This window comes from Podarcis melisellensis, assembly GCF_964234715.1.
Source record: "Podarcis melisellensis genome assembly, chromosome: 11".
Classification (NCBI taxonomy): Eukaryota; Metazoa; Chordata; class Lepidosauria; order Squamata; family Lacertidae; genus Podarcis; species Podarcis melisellensis.
The window spans coordinates 14,862,949-14,881,215 of NC_138543.1; the positions used below are offsets into that span (position 1 = coordinate 14,862,949).

At 42.0% G+C, this 18,267-nt stretch overlaps 1 protein-coding gene and 1 long non-coding RNA gene across 2 annotated transcripts in view; one reads left to right on the forward strand and one right to left on the reverse strand.

Moving 5' to 3' along the window:
- LOC309380719 overlaps positions 1 to 18,267 on the forward strand; it is a 126,087-nt gene that overhangs the window by 34,711 nt on the left and 73,109 nt on the right. The window lies entirely within an intron of this gene.
- MEGF10 (multiple EGF like domains 10) overlaps positions 1 to 18,267 on the reverse strand; it is an 85,572-nt gene that overhangs the window by 32,583 nt on the left and 34,722 nt on the right. Inside the window, exons 6-10 of the mRNA XM_081930431.1 lie at positions 16,974 to 17,094; positions 15,379 to 15,515; positions 9,625 to 9,837; positions 3,249 to 3,423; positions 1,184 to 1,304 (exon numbers count right to left, since the gene is read on the reverse strand). Coding sequence (XP_081786557.1) covers positions 1,184 to 1,304; positions 3,249 to 3,423; positions 9,625 to 9,837; positions 15,379 to 15,515; positions 16,974 to 17,094 — 767 coding nt within the window. The remainder of the gene's footprint in view (positions 1 to 1,183; positions 1,305 to 3,248; positions 3,424 to 9,624; positions 9,838 to 15,378; positions 15,516 to 16,973; positions 17,095 to 18,267) is intronic.

The following is an 18,267-nucleotide window of genomic DNA, read 5'->3' on the forward strand; positions in this document are numbered from 1 at the left end:
TTACTTTCTAGTCATGCAAAATCAGACACCTACACACCTATCCAGCCCGGGGGGAGGGCTGGCTTACATTTTAGGAACATTAAGATGCCAAATGGACATGGATATGAGCTGAGCTTTGCTACTGTCAAAAGCGAACTGCTGGCAAGGTCACTATGCAGTAACATGGCAGGTTCAGGCCGGTTTAGGGAGAGTCCTGAGGGCCAGATAGACTTCTGATGTGAAGATACAGTTTTGACTGAGAATTTTAGCATAACACACAGCTTTTTTAAAACAACAACAACACTATTTGTCTTGGGATAGATGTTAGAAATTATCCAGTAGGGATTATCACTACCTTTCTCTAAATACTGTATGTGAGAGTAAGATACAAATATGTAAGAGCTGAAGGGAAATGAGCCTTCCTTAAAAAAGATCCGAGCTGTCCAAGAACAATTAGTTTTAAGCTGATACTTGTGAACATTTTGGTCCATAAAATCATAGGAAATGTGGAGGAGATGCCCCTTCTAGTTAAAATTAAAAATAAATGGAATTCTGTGTAATCAATAGTGACACAAACAGGATTCCTAATTTTATACTTCACTTACAGCAAGGGGAAGAAAAATAACTCTGTGCTGAATCTAATCAATATGTTGTTCAAAACACATGTTCTGTGATGAATTTGTCTCATGACCAGAGTCCCTAGCTGCATAATTAGATGTTTAGGAAAGGCATTTTGTTGACGCAGGCCACTGTGCACTTAACACAATAAATAAAAATGCATTTCCTATAGTCAAGGGCTGGTTACAATTGTTATTTTATAGCTCTTTTCCATTTGCTTATTTGTTATGTTGGACATTTAGGTCCTTTCTGAGATGATGCTAGCATCCCCAAACATTATTTGAAAATCATGTATTTGTGCTCCGTTTGATTGTCTCAACTCCTCAGGACTGCAGAATAGTAGGATCAAATTTGTTCAGATTTTGAGAAGAGCTTGGTTGCATGAGCAGTGCTTAGAAACCACATTCATTTTGCAGTTTTGCTTATATTTAACACCTCTGGTAACATTAGAAGGTCTCAGCAGCCCTTTGCCTTAACATCCAGTTAGTAAGTTAGTAAGTGATCCATGTCCCACTTCTTGCCTTAAAAAAATAAATTAATGTTTCATATGACTCCCGTATTACAAGTAGTACATTATTTATCGTACCTGCTTTGCAGGTACAAGAACCATCCACAGGGGAACAGATGGCCTCATTTTTGCAGCTGCATGTTGAGGAACATTTTACTCCGTATGTTCCAAGAAGGCAAGGAATAGAGCAATCAGAACCCTAAAACATAGTTGACAAAAAGAAAAGCCATATTGCAATTGAAAGGAAAGTTGTTGGCCTTTTGATTTCAATAACTACACAAGCAGTCTCTGAATGAATAATTCCCATTATTGAATTTTAAAGCAGAGCATATACCTTCAAATGCATTGTCCTACATCTCTGTGCAAGAGATAATCTGCACCTACTGACTGCTTGCACATAGCATATTCACAGCAAATAAACAAACATGCAACATAAACATATTTTCTTACTGAGATTATCCCCAGACAGGAAAAATATAATATATGAAAGTCTCTTAGTGCATTCTAGATATCCATTTGCTCACTCTGAAATTGTGCAAATATTAGGAAGTGCATAATCTATAATAAATAAGAATGTGTAAAATTTGCATTTCCACAGTGTTTTCCTCTTTTCTGTCATGATAAAGAGAAACTCTGCAGAGTGTCTCAGATTCCCTAGCTCTTAGGAACTGCAGGTGAAAATTTGATGCACAGAATAATGTGCACCCAAGTGCACATGGTGTCTACTGCTTTCAATTTCATGGAAATTCATATGCACATCTGAGTGTTATGTCCCCCTACTTAAGCTCTGGCAAGTTAGCTAAGGGGCTTAGCTTATACATCTAGTTGCTGCTATTTCTTTTTGACACAAAGCAAATTTAATAGCGGAAGCCAAACCTGCTAGACTGCCACATCATCCTTAATAAAAGATACTAATTTCATATTAGTTGGCATGAAAGATAATGCATCATTTCACAATTTCACCCTTATTCCTGTTACTTCTACTATAAGCAGAGGCAACTAAAGGCATACAATGTAAGCAGAAATAGGTGGAAAAGAAGAACACAAGAAAAAGTATCATTGCTTTAAGATTGTATTATGAGCATTACATTTTTATATAAATACAGGTGATTGGTTGCTACATTAGATGTCAGGTTTACACCAATAATTCAATTTATAATGAGAATTACACACCGTCACTTAAATCCCTGGATCAGAACTTCCCATAGTTCCCCCTGCTTCTTTTCCACAGGCCCTGCCAGCAGGTATTTATCCTTCTCCTGGGCGTGGGGGCAAGTGTTGATACTGGTCAGTTGGCACCATACCCAGGTGAACGCCCCCTAGAGTCCTGCCACCATTGGCCAATTTGGAGGCAGGAGTACAATCCGGCTGGCAATAGGTCTGTTCACAGGGGAGACCTGGTGCCCGCCCGCAAAGCCACCCACCCAAGGAGGGCAAACGGATTAGCAGCTTTCCATTTTTCTTATTCTCAAATATGGGTGAGGAGATTCTAACAGATTGCTTTACTGAATTCCATAACCTGTAGGTGTGATCTATCCCCCTCCCGACATACATTTTTTAATTCAGTTTATATTTTTTTTAAGGCGACTGGTTCATCTACATTTTATCAGTTATCACTACAAGCAACTCAGTGGACACATTCAGAAGTGGCGGATATTGTGTTAGTTTTCCTGGTTACATTGCTACTGCTTCTGTCTTGATTTCTAACATTCCCTTTCCACTGTTGCACTACTGAAGTGTTGCTTTTTAAAATAAATATAGAACCATGGCACACTAAATTTCATTCACACTGATGAGTGTGGTGTGACACGCTGGCACCCTTTATGTGCTTCTGTTCCCCCTTGATCCACACATGAAAATGGCAAGAAAGACCTGCACCCCAAATTTCTTTCATCCAACCATTTTCCGTGTTTATGAGGTTGTAAACAGATTCTATTTTTTTTCTACAGGCAATTAATGTGGAAATGGACGTTAGACTTCCAGTAGATTCTCAGAAGTGGCCTTTATGACATTTGACAGATCACATAATACATAAAAATTATCAAGTAGGAAGCATCAGGAAAATGCAGTCACTGTGTCCAAAGGACTGATAGCTGCTGAGATAGCCAATGAGGAATAGTCAATGACAATCGAAATTGTGTACCTTAAATCCTGGGGCACAGATGCATTTTCCAGTCACACTGTCACAGTCAGCACCATTTTGGCAACTGCAAATCTGTTGACAAGATTCTCCATAGAATCCCGGGGAACATGTCTCATTACAGTAGAGTCCAGACTGGCCTGGCTTGCAGGAACATTCTCCAGACATAGGATGACAGCTGTGACCAAGGCATGAAAGGAATAAAACATTTGGAGTTAAATATGACACCAAGAATCCAATGCAGCAAAATACTCTTACAGACACATTATAAAAGGATTTCACACAGAGGGCTTTAAAAATAAAATGAAAATGCATGCATTGGAGTGGGTGGGGGATACAGGAACACACACTGTAATATTATATTACCTATGTAATAGTAAATCGGACTTCTATTTATTTCGTATCTTAAATAATTAAAAACATTTCTTTCGTATTGTGGAAAATTTCCTGTTACATGGGTATGGTTAGAAATAATTTCTGGGGTGGGCTGTGACAAAAGTAATCTGAATAAACAACCATAATATCCTTTCAAATGAAGTGTAAAAACCTCTGTGTTTCACTGATGGCTCTTTAGGGTGCAACTCACTCACCTACTCCCACAAACTGACTCCCACTAAACTCATGCTCATAATTTGCGTTCTGCTTTATTATGAAGACCATATTGAAACTTAGTGCTCCTTTATGATACATCCATGAGCTTCTTTGTGAGTTAAAACTAAAGATATGGCGTTAAAAGGTATTCTTGCATTTAACGTGCAATGTGGAATTTCATCCCAAAGCAAATACAAGCTTCAGAGCAGGGATTCCCACAGCAGTGGAAGAAAGGGTTAAATTTCTTCCATGTCTGCTGTACTTGCCATACCTGCCTCAGAGCTGATGCTGTGAATTTGAATTTAAAAAATAAATAAATCCTGTGCAAATATGCATTTAACTCATGTGTAGTTTGGCCCTGAGTAAGAAACCTATATATGCTTCCCCTCGCTTAAAGTGGTGTGCTAGCCTGCAACAGATTTCCTTCCTTGAAATGACGCCAAATCACTTTTACAGAAGAAAGGTCGGGGCACTTTTACAACCTTGGAGAATATGGATAGCCTGTGGTTTCCATACCTGGTGAAAGACCAGCTGTCTTTACCTGAAAACAGCAGCTCCATTCAATAGCAGCTTCATTCAGTAACAGCCACACAGCTGTTGTCTTGTAACAAATGGACACCATCAGCTGCGCTAAGATATATGTGCCGGGAAAGTGGATACAAAGGGGTGCTCTGTGGTTCTCTGGCAGTCAAAGCACTCAGCTTAACGCTCACCAAAGGGAAGCCTTAATATCCAGATCAATTATGTTTACAATAGACAGCTTGTTTAAAGATGGACTCTGATCACTGATTGAAGTAATATTCCCCAAGGCATCCTGAAGGGGGAGGATGTACCAAAATCCAGACACATCAAATGAATTATGGCTGGAGATGGTCTTCCTTCAGTGATTTGCGGGGGAAATCCTCGCTGTAAGACTCCTTGCTCGTTTAATATAACTTCCTTAATGCTTGATGTTCTTTATCACTATTACTAAATGCTGTGACCACCAAAAGACATTGGCTTTCTTATGAGAGTAAATCACACACACAAGTATAAAGTAAGTTTTCCATTCAACTCCAATCTGCAGAAAGCAGGAAGCGCACATTTTTTTCTAGCTGATATATTATGTGTTACATGTTTCTGAAATCTTTGGGAAACATAGAGGACTAAGATTACTCATTGCTATTTGATTATTTGAAATATTTGATCCTAATTTTCAATCTTTGGTTTTCAAGGCAGTTCACAATTAATCCAGAGTGCGGCGGCTAGACTGGTGACTGGGAGCAGCCGCTGAGACCATATAACACTGGTCCTGAAAGATCTACATTTGCTCCCAGTACGTTTCTGAGCACAATTCAAAGTGTTGGTGCTGACCTTTAAAGCTCTAAACGGCCTCAGCCCAGCATACCTGAAGGAGCGTCTCCACCCCCATCGTTCAGCCCAAACACTGAGGTCCAGCTCCGAGGGCTTTTTGGTGGTTCCCTTATTGAAAGAAGTGAAGATACAGGGAACCAGGCAGAGGGCCTCCTCGGTAGTGGCACCCACCCTGTGGAACACCCTCCCATCAGATGTCAAGGAAATAAACAGCTATCTGCCTTTTAGAAGACATCTGAAGGCAGCCCTGTTTAGGGAAGTTTTCAATGTTTGATGTTTTACTATGTATTTATATATGCTGGAAGCTGCCCCGAGTGGCTGGGGCAGCCCAGTAAGATGGGCGGGGCACAAAAATTATTATTATTATTATTATTATTATTATTATCCATTTGAGAAGGTCAGAGAAAATGATATGGGTAGTGGGCTTGCTGCAATGGTGCTCAGTTCTCCTTATGAGAAGAGGCATGTACGAAGTGCTCACCTACACAGGCGTGCTGCATGTAGCCTGTTTTCAAAACCCAAGACGACAGCTCCATTCCAAGGAGTACTCCAACTTTAAGAGCACTCCTATCCCCAATATCCCAATGCTGCTTAAAAAAAATAAACAAAACCTTCTTAAAGAGCTAATAGCCGTTCCACGTAGTGAGAAATTGCAACTTCTGGTGTGCACATTTCAAATGATCCTGGGGGTGACAAATAATCCTGGGAGTGATGGGAGATGATAACATGTGTTCCCTCCCATGGACATTGTCTCAGGGGTAAAAAGATGGCTGTTTCCATATAAGGACCCAATCTAAATAACTTTATCGCACCAGCCATTGGCCACGACAAATCTGAATTAAAAAGAAATACAAGCAACGCGGGTGGCACTGTGGGTTAAACCACAGAGACTAGGACATGCCGATTAGAAGGTTGGTGGTTCGAATCCCTGTGACGGGGTGAGCTCCTGTTGCTCGGTCCCTGCTCCTGCCAACCTAGCAGTTCGAAAGCACATCAAAGTGCAAGTAGATAAATAGGTACCGCTCTGGCAGGAAGGTAACGGTGTTTCCGTGCACTGCTCTGGTTCGCCAGAAGCGGCTTAGTCATGCTGGCCACATGACCCGGAAGCTGTACGCTGGCTCCCTCGGCCAATAAAGCGAGATGAGCGCCACAACCCCAGAGCTGGTCACGACTGGACCTAATGTTCAGGTGTCCCTTTACCTTTACCTTTATTTAGATTTCTGTTTCTCCCTTACAGTTCACGTCTATATTGTCCAGTGCCTTCTTTCTGATCTTTTTGGCCACCAAAGCAAAAAGTGGGTGACTTTATGAGTCACTGAAGCGTTTACATCGCTAAGAAGCCATAGGACCTTCTCTGACGGGGAGAGTCATCTTTCCTGTACGGACAACAGTAGGGTGAGAAATCACCTCCAGGGTCCAATGTATAGTGGGCAAAATAGTAAATAGTGCAAGATGTCTTCCCCGCGGTTGCCCACATATACATAGTCTGTCTTTGTATGGTAACTTGCTATATCGTCTGTCCAGGAAGGCGGAGGGCATAGCTTGAATCGCAGCTCAGTAAAAGCGAATCTAAGTGAGGCTAGCCGTCCAAGTATCTAAAGGGGAAAGACTGTAGCCCAGTTGTACATTATCAGCTCTGCATGCAGAAAGTGTCAGGTTTAATCTTTGGCATCTCTAGGTAGAGCTGGGTGAGACCCCAGTCTGAAATCTTGAAGGGCTGCTGTCTGTCCGTGTAGATGCTACCAATCTTGACCACTGAACTATGGCTGCTTCCCCTATCACTTCTTCTTGCACAACAAAGGCCTCAACAGCATTCTGCAAATTCCCAAGTCCCGCTACATTCCTTGAGATTCATCCCACAGTTTTCCAGGGGGCCCCTTGACTCTCAGGAGCCAGGAAAGCCCCACTGAATAAGCACAGCTCCACTTGTTCTTCTTTAAGTCTTTGGGGAATAAGAAATCCCTCTTCGTTCATTTTCTCTCTTTTTCTTTAAGTAGAAGTCAAACTGTGACATTGATATTCTGTAGCCCTGTTCCCCAGCCACAGTGTGCTAGGAAGCCATAGCTGCGCACATATTGATTGACACCAAAATTAGTATTCCGTAATTTGTAATTAAAATATAGGAAGCAGAAACACTTTGGAAGCTTTTGATGGCTCGTGTTTAGTTAGTTTAATTGGCAATGCACAGTGCACACAGATGTTAAGAAATGCGGCACCTACTTATCTCTTAAGTTCACATCTTAGGGAATCTGCTAGCACGCAGGACATCAAATTAGTATCTAAATCTGCAATTAATCAAATATTTTACTGCCAGTGACAAATTATGCAGAGATGCCAGATACATTGTGCCTATACTCTTAGGGATGGTGCTTATCATTCTGCGGGTATGGCCAGATCAGACCAAAGGCTTAGCTGGTCCAGCATCCTGCTTTCCAGTGACCAACCAGATGCCTTTGAGACAAACAGGGTATGTGGGCACGGTTGCACTTTCATGGTGACTACTGTTTTGAAAGTCAAAGCTTTGAATGGCAGAGGTCGGCAATACAGTACATTGAAAGGAAGAAACTTGCCTCCATGCCCCAGACTTTCTTTGGGAAGAGCCAAAGTAGAGCCTATTGCTGTGGATAAGAGACTGATGGGAAATAGTGTATGACTAAAGGTAAAAAAAATGGTAAAGGACCCCTGGACGGTTAAGTCCAGTCAAAGGCAGCTATGGGGTTGCGGCACTCATCTCACTTTCAGGCCAAGGGAGCCGGTGTTTGTCCATAGACAGCTTTCTGGGTGATGTAGCCAGCATGACTAAACTGCTACTGGTGCAACGGGACACTGTGATGGAAGCCTGAGCACACGGAAACGGTGTTTACCTTCCTGCCGCAGCAATACCTATTTATCTACTTGCACTGGTGTGCTTTCAAACTGCTAGGTTGGCAGGAGCTGGGACAGAACAATGGGAGCTCACCCTGTCATGGGGATTTGAACCGCCAACCTTCTGATTGGCAAGCCCAAGAAGCTCAGTGGTTTAGACCACAGCACCACTCACGTATGACTATCCCATGGCGAAATCCAATGTTTTTATGCTATTGAATAATACACACACTTTTTAAAGAGACATGTGAATATATTTTGGATATGTTCAGGCATAAATGAAATGTTTTGCTTTCATCCTATACTGCCAACCTAAACCGTTTGCTCTTTTGAAGTAAACTGTAGAATTAACAAACAGATGCTCCCACGCCTACATTATTTCTAAGTCCATTCCATTTGTCACAGAAAAGAGGAAATGTCAAAAACATGTTCAAAAATAGTCACATGCTTCTGTTTACATCTGAACATCTGCAGTTTGACTTGACCAAAGCTGTCTTTCCAGTGGTATAAATGAAGGAACAGCTGTGTTGAACATGAATCAAGCATTAACCTTGAAATATCAGAAATGCTACACAGTGCTGTGCCATACATTCTTGTCAATGTAAAATGTTTATAGCAGACTTTAGTTAATCTTCTAAAAGCTTAATTGTAGCTCCTACATACAGATTTTAACAGAAGCAAGGTGCATTGGTTTGGTAAAACTTTCTTCATTTAACTGGCTCAACCTGGTAGTTACTACATTACCTATTGCCCATGGGGAAATGGCACATGGGAAAACAGGAAGCACACCAGTGAAAAGTCATGTTAATGAAAATGAGAAAGGAATGTAACCAGCTCCCACATCAATTACTGAACACGTCAAGCAATCACAATGTTTAAATATATAATCCTTGCTGATCATGATGCCACATAACAGTGAAAACATTTCTTTTAAAGCTTCTCTGCCACTTGGTGCAACAGTTGAACCATAAACTCTGATAAAACCATGGATTCCACCATGTAAGGATTAGCTCTCTGCCTGCTTGCCACAGCAATCTTGCTTAAAAATGTATATACATCTTAAATACTGGATTAAATGCAGCAAGCCCCACTGCATGCATGCCCAGGCTTCTGTGCATACAGTTGTGCTCCCTTACCCTTTTTGAAACAGCAGCTGTCTTCTGCTCTCTCACAAAAGTGTTTTCATTTGTTCCCAGTTTCAACCTGATTCAACCACTTAACTAATTCTACCTATCGCCCACAACTGGTAAAACTGCAGCACAAGATGACTGATACTTAGAAGAGGCAGTCAAGACTTCCTATTTACAAGCAATCTTCACTATTCTTTTCTGAGAAATGAATGGGAAAACTAACCATCCTTTCAGATACTGGCACGTTGGACTAGAAGCCAAGGAGCTTCAGACCTGTGGTTAGTAGCTACCAAGAATGCCATCTCAATACTGCAGAGAAGCAACAGAAACCTCCTCATAGTCTTTACAGACCTTAGTCTAGCTCCCTCTACATTTGGCCAATTGAAGTTGCCCGGACCAGCATAGAACAAGAATGTCTGCCAAAAGTTCTAGAAGCTTACCTGTGAGTATTTGGCAAATAGCAGGGGCATTTTTTGTCACATTTGAGACCATAGACACCTTCGGAGCACAGTCTTGTTTCGCAGCGTTCTCCTGTGTATCCTGGCTCACAAAGGCATGCACCACTAATGTGATAGCATTTTCCACCATTCATGCATTGGCACGTCTCTGCACATTGTACTCCAAAGGTTCCCACTGGACATTCATCTTGGCATCTGTTGAGAAAGTCAGGGAGAGAGACATGCTCTTTACTTTCTATTAAAATATTTTGAAGTTCTATTTGGAATCCCCATTCCTAATACCTTCCACAATGGCAATAGCTGCATCCACACTGTACCTTTAAAGCACATTCAAAGTAAATTCTGTACCTCAAAGAATTCTGGGCATTCTAGTTTACCTCCCATGGAGTTACAATTCACAGTAACCCTTAACAAACTGCAATTATTGCCGGGGGGGGGGGGGCTTTAAAGGTATAGTGTGTAGGAGGCTGTGAAAGGAATGCACAACTCTAAAAAAATAAAAGGAAGAAAATTTCAAGCCAAGCTTTCGCTTACACAGTAAATTTGGGTGCAAAGGGACAAGGATATAAACATGCACAACATGAGATGATAATTGCTGAAGAAATACAAAAGATGGGTTCTCTAGTGTACAAAACTTCTATGTGAATGAGGAGGGAGTGAAGCAGGTCCCTCTACAAACACCTTTAAAATGATTCAGGTCAATGGTTCGATGATATAACATGAACACAAAGGATGGAAGTGGAATCCTTAGTATACCAACAGAGAAAAAAAACAACTGTTCTTTACCAGGTATAAACAGTCAAGAGGAAGAAAGCAAATCTCTGCTAAAGGACTGCTTAATAATAGACTAGGATAAATGCTAAGAGATTGTTGTTTCTATTTAAATCAACGGTTAATCTTTTAAAGCCCATTTGTATGAAGCGATCCCACTTTTGTCAAATCTCCGCACTCAAATAACAGCCAGCTTCTTATTTTTAGAATGACTATGTACTGAGTAGAACATTGTATATGTTTTCTTCTAGTTGATTTCTCCCACCCACCCAAGGCTATGAAGAGATGAGGACTCGCCTGGTTTATATGAAAAACTGCCCAAACAGGTCAGTTCCAAGACCTTAACAGGTTTTGTGTCTGTGTGTTTCTCAAAGAGATTGCGATGCATAGCCACACATGAAGCCCCATGTGGTCACTTTCTGATACTATTTAAGTCTTATCAGTATTCCACCTCTGTTCTTCCCAATCAGATAATTTCATACAGGTTAGAGCTAGACGAATATAAACTCGGATCCATTTGTTGCAAGGCAACACTATCGCTACCATAGATCATTCAGACCAGAAACACGTGTGCAATCTAGAGAGAACAGTGCAGCATTCACATTGCAGTTTATTCCATTTTCAGGACATTCCCCTGTTAGTCTCCACATGATGTTTGAGCTTTCACAAAATGTAAAAACCACTTCCAGAACTATAGCGGAATATAGCTCAAGTTTAGCACTCATTTCCATATTATATGCAAATGGATTTTTTTACTGGAAGCAAATAACATGGAAATGAGTACAGTCATACCTTGGAAGTCAAACAGAATCCGTTCTGGAAGTCCGTTCAACTTCCAAAACATTCAAAAACCAAAGTGTGGCTTCTGATTGGCTGCAGGAAGCTCCTGGAAAGGGACGGCACATCAGGGATATACCACAGATTCCGGCGTATTAGGCGACTGGGCGTATAAGACGCCCCCCCAAATTGCCAATTTTGGAGGGTCAACTTATACGCCCAGCCTTATACGCAGCAGCTTTACTGAGCAGCGGCAGTGGGCGGCGGGCTCTGCACCGGGAGGAACCTGCCCAGCGAAGCTGCCCAGCGATGCTAGGCTGGCTTCGCTGGGCGGCTTCCTCCTGGTGCGGAGCGGAGCCCGCTGCCCACTGCTGCTGCCCAGCAAACCCATACCTGGCGTATAAGATGACCCCTGACTTTTTAGAGGATTTTCCGGGGTTAAAAAGTCGTCTTATACGCCGGAATCTATGGTAGTACATACCACCTGGCAAGCATAAAGTCTCAGTTTTAAACCTGGTATCTCCATTTAAAAGGATGAGGATGCATATAATGGAGAAGACCTCTGCTTAAGACCTTGGATAGTTACTGCTAGTCGTTGTTAATACTTAGCTAGACAGCCAAGTAGTCTGACCTGCTCTAAGCCAATTATTTCCAGCTACCACGGAGGGAGAGAGTTCACCCCATTATGTTATCTCCTTAGATGCAGCACTTATAATACCTCAGAGGAAATGGGGAATTTTCTTTATATGCTTGTTTCTTAGAACCCAAAATTCTACCACAATTCTGACATGTGAAATATAAGACATGACTTTAAACCAAATTTTTCTTCCACACAGAACCCAACCAGATCCATCATACGAGAGGTCATTTTACCCTCGAAACACAAGTGCCTTCACGTCACTTCAGGGTCAAATCCACAATGAATAAACCTGCATAGTGTGCTATTTCCTGTGGCAGTTGGAGCAAGAACTAAGAAAGAAAGCCTCTACCAAAGTTCTGTGCTCCTTCCAACACACACAGAAATGGTTATGCAGAGATAATTGACGGTTAGGAAAAGAGGCCAGGGTTAAGGCCAGCTGCTACACATTCTTTTCAAACACCACAGACAGTATGCACGATTTGATGAAACATAAATGGGGAGCACAGGGAGTTCTTAGTACATAGTAGCAAAGGGAATAATCCATTGGGAAGTTCTCTTGCACAAGTTCTACTGACATGAAAAGGAGCAGAGCCAAAGTTCCTTCTTTGGCAAGGATGCAAATAAACCCACTTGGGGAAGTTGTCAGAATCTTTCCTCCCCTCCAGTTCTGACAGTGATCCCTGATGGTATGTCACACAGAAAGCAGGGAACACAGAAGACCAAAACTCTGTTAGCTGAGAGAGGCTAAGGGAAGATGCCACCGGATCCTCCTTCACAAATGGGGCTGTGGAAAGAAACCTTTCTCCGAGATGCAACCTGACAAGTTCACTTCCAGTATGTGGGGTAGGGGAGTATACATAACCTTATGTTTCATGCATCTGACAAGGTTGTTTGCTGGGGGGGGGGAGTTTTACTTTTTCAGGTTTATTTATATTTCTAAAAGGGTTTTGAGTATTTCTAGCAGGTTTTTGTTGTTGCTTTCATCAGTTTGGGGAAATTTCTTTCTCCAGACGTTTCATATTGGTTTTGTTAGTCATGTTTTGTTAACCTTGGGGAGGCATATAATGCCAGTTGCTTGGGAACAGACGTGGAGAGGCTGCTGTTTTTGTGCTCAATTCCTGCTTTTGTGGGCTTCCCATTGGCATCAGCTTGGCCACTGTAGGAAACAGGATGCAAGACTAGCTGTGTCCTTGGTCTAATCTAGTAGGGCTTTTCTTACATACTTCTATTGAGCCACAACTGAAGTGCCCCAAAATGAGGTGGCCTAAAAATGTGTGCTGGCTAGGAAAAAAAGCTTCAATCAAGCCGACACCACTATCTTTCCACAGTTCAGAGACAAGCCTCCCATTATGCTCCCATCACTTTTGATCTCCATCTCATGAGTTTTCCCTTGCAACGGGAAAGACAAGCAACACATCAGACCACACATTTTCCATCCCCTCTTATTTCATGCAGAACTTGGAATCTCATGTCCTGGATGGGGTTCCCTGCCTTCTGCTCTCCGTCATTCAGGCCCCCCCTCCAGCATCCCTTTTTCCCCCCTTTAGTTTTTTTGGTTTTTTAATATGACGTCTCGCTCATCTCTTTGGGGCTCTTGCTAGATTTTATTGACAGCATCTTCAGTTAAAAGATCTCTGGTACAAGGGGAATACCTGCTGAGCCTCTGCCAGTCAGAGTAGGCAGATGTAGGACCAAATGCTTCAGATTCACCTAAAGCAGCTTAATATGTTCAACACCAGATTTCAAAAGTAGACTTTGTAAATTCAAGAAGTCAGCTTTGAATTCTAAAACCTTGCTGAATTTTAAATGTTAGTTGTCAGGAAAGGAAAAGTGCTTCCATCTCCCATCCTAATAAGCTTCTAATTCTCAAAAGGCCTAATGTTGCAAGTCGATATTTTTTGTGGCCTGTAAAATGCAACAGCATATTGATCACAAAAGGAAGGAAACACACACTGAGTTCCAGTTCAGTAGCTGGGGTGGGGGGGGGGACAGGTCCCATCTTCCTTCCTTCTAAAGACTTCAACTTGCTAACCAGGATTTGGGGTCCTGACATGAGCCATAAAAACAGAAAATACCATATTTTTCAATCCATATGACGTACCTGACCATAAGACGCACCTAGTTGTTAGAGGGGGAATGCAAGAAAAAAAAATTCTTTAAAGGGAGCACTGAGCAGAGCTTGTATGCATCCCAGGCTCTGTTCAGCACTCCCTTTCATGAGCCGCGTGGAGCATGTGTGCAGCGCTTGCAGGCTTTTCCCCGAAGAGGGAGGAGGGCAGCCCGTCACTGCATAGCAATCCCTCTTGCTGTTCTGGCTTATGGCATAGCTGTGCAGCCTGCATTCACAAACACATTTCCCCTTACTTTTTAGGAGGGGAAAAGTGCGTCTTATAGAGCGATAAATACGGCAAGTGAAATTGTAATTGTAGAGCTGCAAGCTTTCTCAGCACCAGCAGGGAGAGCAGAGCAGTGATGTCATAATTGGCCAATATGTAATCAGTCTTTCTCCAGGACAACAGTTTTAAAAAACTTTATTAAAAGAAATCTCTAGCTAGAGTATATATTTTTTCTCCAATAGTGGGATGGCTGCACTTTCCTGAGCTCCCAGCAGAGGAGTAACTGATGTTTAGTAGGAGCAACAGTGGGAGCCAATAGGTAAAGGTAAAGAACCCCTGGACAGTTAAGTCCAGTCAAAGGCAACATCTCACTTTCAGGCCGAGGGAGCCGGTGTTTGTCCACAGACAGGTTTCCAGGTCATGTGGCCAGCATGACTAAACTGCTTCTGGTGCAATGGAACACCATGACGGAAACCAGAGCACACAGAAACGCTGTTTGCCTTCCTGCCGCAGCGGTACCTATTTATCTACTTGCACTGGCGTGCTTTCAAACTGCTAGGTTGGCAGGAGCTGGGACAAAGCAATGGGAGCTCACCCCGTCACGGGGATTCGATCCACCGACCTTCCAATCGGCAAGCCCAAGAGGCTCAGCATCACCTGCATCCCAATATGCCACTCCTGCCACTGCACCCGCAGAGAGCCAACCTCCCAACACCCGTGGCCATCATACTCTCCCTTCCTGGTAAGCAGCAACTCTGCAGTCAGGAGGTCAGCCCCCTGTGGTATCAGATAAGTGGTATCAGCCCCACGCCCTCCACTACAGGAATTCAGTCAACAGGTATTGACTGAATAACTCTTGAGGACACACTGAAACTTAGAATTTAAGGGGAATTTCCACTGAGCATCCCCACTGAATCTGTACCACTGTATAATGGTACCTTGGTCCTTGAACTTAATCTGTTACAGGAGTCTGATCGACTCCCGAAACCGTTTGAAAACGAAGGCTCGGCTTCCGACTGGCTGCTGGAGCTTCCTGCACTCAAGCGGAAGCCACGCCAGATATTCGGCTTCCGAAAAACATTCACAAACTGGAACACTTACTTCCGGGTTTGCGGCGTTCAGGAGCAGATTTGTTTGACTACTAAGCCATTCGGGAATTCTCCCTTCTGCTCAATACCCATGGTAGAAAGTGGCGAAGTTGTATCTGCTTACCGTTCGCCTGTGTAACCAGGGCTGCAGTGACACTGCCCTGTAGCTGAGTCACATGTCCCCCCATTGTGACACTGGCATTCTTGAGAGCAGTTCTTTCCGTAACGCCCTTCAGGACAAGGCTGACCACAGACTGTGCCCTGTTTGGAAACAGAATCTTGGTTTTATGCCTGGGAGTGCAGCTGTGAGAGGGAAAGACGAGGGGGGATCTGAAGGAAGCAAGGAGATTAACATGTTCGTATACCAGACAGCTTGTGCACATCTTAAAAATGCCAGATACCGTTTTAGCTTGCAACACAACAAACGTTTGCCTCAAGTGTTAGGGTGCTAATTTGCTGGAATGTTCATTCTGTAAAATAAATCTAATCCTAGATTTAATTTCTAAGCAACAGTAAACATTTAGATCTTTTAAATATAGCTCTTCTGTGTTCATGCATACATTGTAATACAAGGAGATACCGTACTTTAGAGTTAAAATGCTTCAAAGGGAAAGATAACTTGTTACATCAATCTTTTTATTTTAAATTTGTTTTCAACTGTAAATTTTAAAGTCAATTTTTATTTTTTTAAAAAACAAACAAACAAACAAACCCTTCTGCACAAATTTTGCTCAGACCCCTGGCATATGTAAGATTCTTCGTCTAATAAACGTTTTCTAAAAAGTATGTTGGCTTCATGGAATGGCAGCTATAAAGCTTGAACAACAGTGGGGACAAACAAATGAGGACAACAAACCACATGCTGACTCAGAGAGGAGAAGCTGGATGATGATGATGATGATGATGATGATGATAATAATAATAATAATAATAATAATTTATATATACCCCACCCATCTGGCTCCCAACAGATGATGATGATGATGATTTTACTAAAGTGATAAAACATCAAACATTAAGAACTTCCCTAAACAGGGCTGCCTTCATCTCTGAGAGGGCACTATCTAGCCTGGAATTCTTGCAGCACTTCTCTCTCTCTCTGACTGTATTCTGACTATGCTTTTCAAACATAAAATATAAAACAGAACGCAAAAAGAGACACATTCTTGGAAGATGCTTCCAAACTTTGGAAAAACTTCCTCCATGTGGAGGTCTACCAAAAGAGAAAAAAGAAAAAAGCCAGGTGCTTTCTGTAATTACAACGAAGTGTTTGGAGGATATTCATGGAGTATATTGGGGAATTATCTTTAGGTCCTCGTCTTCTGTACAAAATGTAAAGCCGTAAATATTTGTTTAAGTGGTCCATAGCCTTAGGGATAGAGCAACAGAATATAAATGCATGCATAAATTCCGATACAACTATATAAGCAGGACAGAAATTTAGATAAATACAAGTCACTGACTTGGTAGAGCTTTAAGTGATTCATCTTGTGTGGGACAGAAAGCATACATTTTCTCTTCCTGTCTAGGCTCATGCGAATTGGTAGATGCCGATTACCATATGTTTTTGTAATGGTTTTGTTCTATCCCTTATGATAGTATTGTGTGCTGACACATTTCCTCTTTTCTTGCCTGATGTTAGGCTGTGGTTCCAATTACATTTTTCTCCAGAGGCTCCCAGTAGCGGAAGCTTATACTCTTTTATAACGGTATATTTACCATCCATCCAGGAGGACAGGCACATTCCCCAGTTACATGATGACATACTCCACCATTCTGACATGGGCATCTTTCTTCACACTGTGGCCCATGTTTACCAGGAGGACAGAGATCCTCACAACTAAAAAAAGAAAGAAAAGCGTATTAAATATTACAGATACTTTGAAATATATTGGCATTTCTCTGGCGCTTTTTAATAGGCTGCACATTTATTTCAGCTAAAGAATGCAAAACTAATCCGTAAAAACAAAGGGAGCATTGCACCAAGAGTTTTGCTGCATAAGCAGTACAACTCCCCAGCTTACAATGGAGCACGGAGACGTAATTCATGGTAAATTGTCCCTATGTTAGCAATTAAAGGACTGCAGAAATAGGTCTACTTCCTTACAAATTTTTCTTCCCTGGTCCAATTTATAATTGAGTTGCGCTGGGGGGGGGGGGAAGGCGATGTTAAAATTCTAATGAGTTCTAATTTTATTAGTTGGATTGCAATGCCCCTTTATCTAACTGTGGTAATGTTTGCAGGATGTTAGCCCTATTGTATGAAAAATATTAAGGCTGGTGTAGAAATTGTACAGTGCTTCTATCTGTGCCCCGGGAGAAGCTGGCTTTTCAGTACCTTACCTTTTTTCTTTTAGTATGTGCATTGAGGAACTGGGGGGGGTGTAATTTGTGCCTGGGGCAATCAGCTTTTTTTATCTATGAGCCTGGGTTCCCCTGAAGGTATGTACTAAATCAGCACATGCTCCAAGTATCCTTATTTACCATGGGCAATCCCAATTCCCTATTATTTGGTGACTGTCTGATTTTTGTCTTCTGAGGATACTTTGCTAATACTGTGGCCAGAGTTACCATTCTTTACACTGTTTCAGCAAAGGGCATCTTACCCATTTTGAATATCTTCTGCTCTGGGATCCACAATTACAGTACAAGCTTCAAAACAAAAAAGTGGCATCCATAGCAGCTGCCTACAGAAAAATTCACTACTGTTCTCTAAGGAACTAAGAATACATTCCCCCCACTCACTATAATTCTGTATGATATGTTAGACCCGTGGTTGCCAACGTGGGGACCCCCCCCCACAGGAGGACAATTTGATTTTTAAGAGGGACAATTTGAGAATGAGTTAGACCAATTTAATGGCTTTTTAGGCTTCCTCCATGTGAATATGAGTTCATTTTTCGAATAATAAGAATTATATGTCACGGGGGGGGGAGGGGCATCAGGATTTTAGAGATGCTTAGGTGGGGCATGGCCAAAAAAAGATTGGGAACCACTGGATTAGACTGAGAAA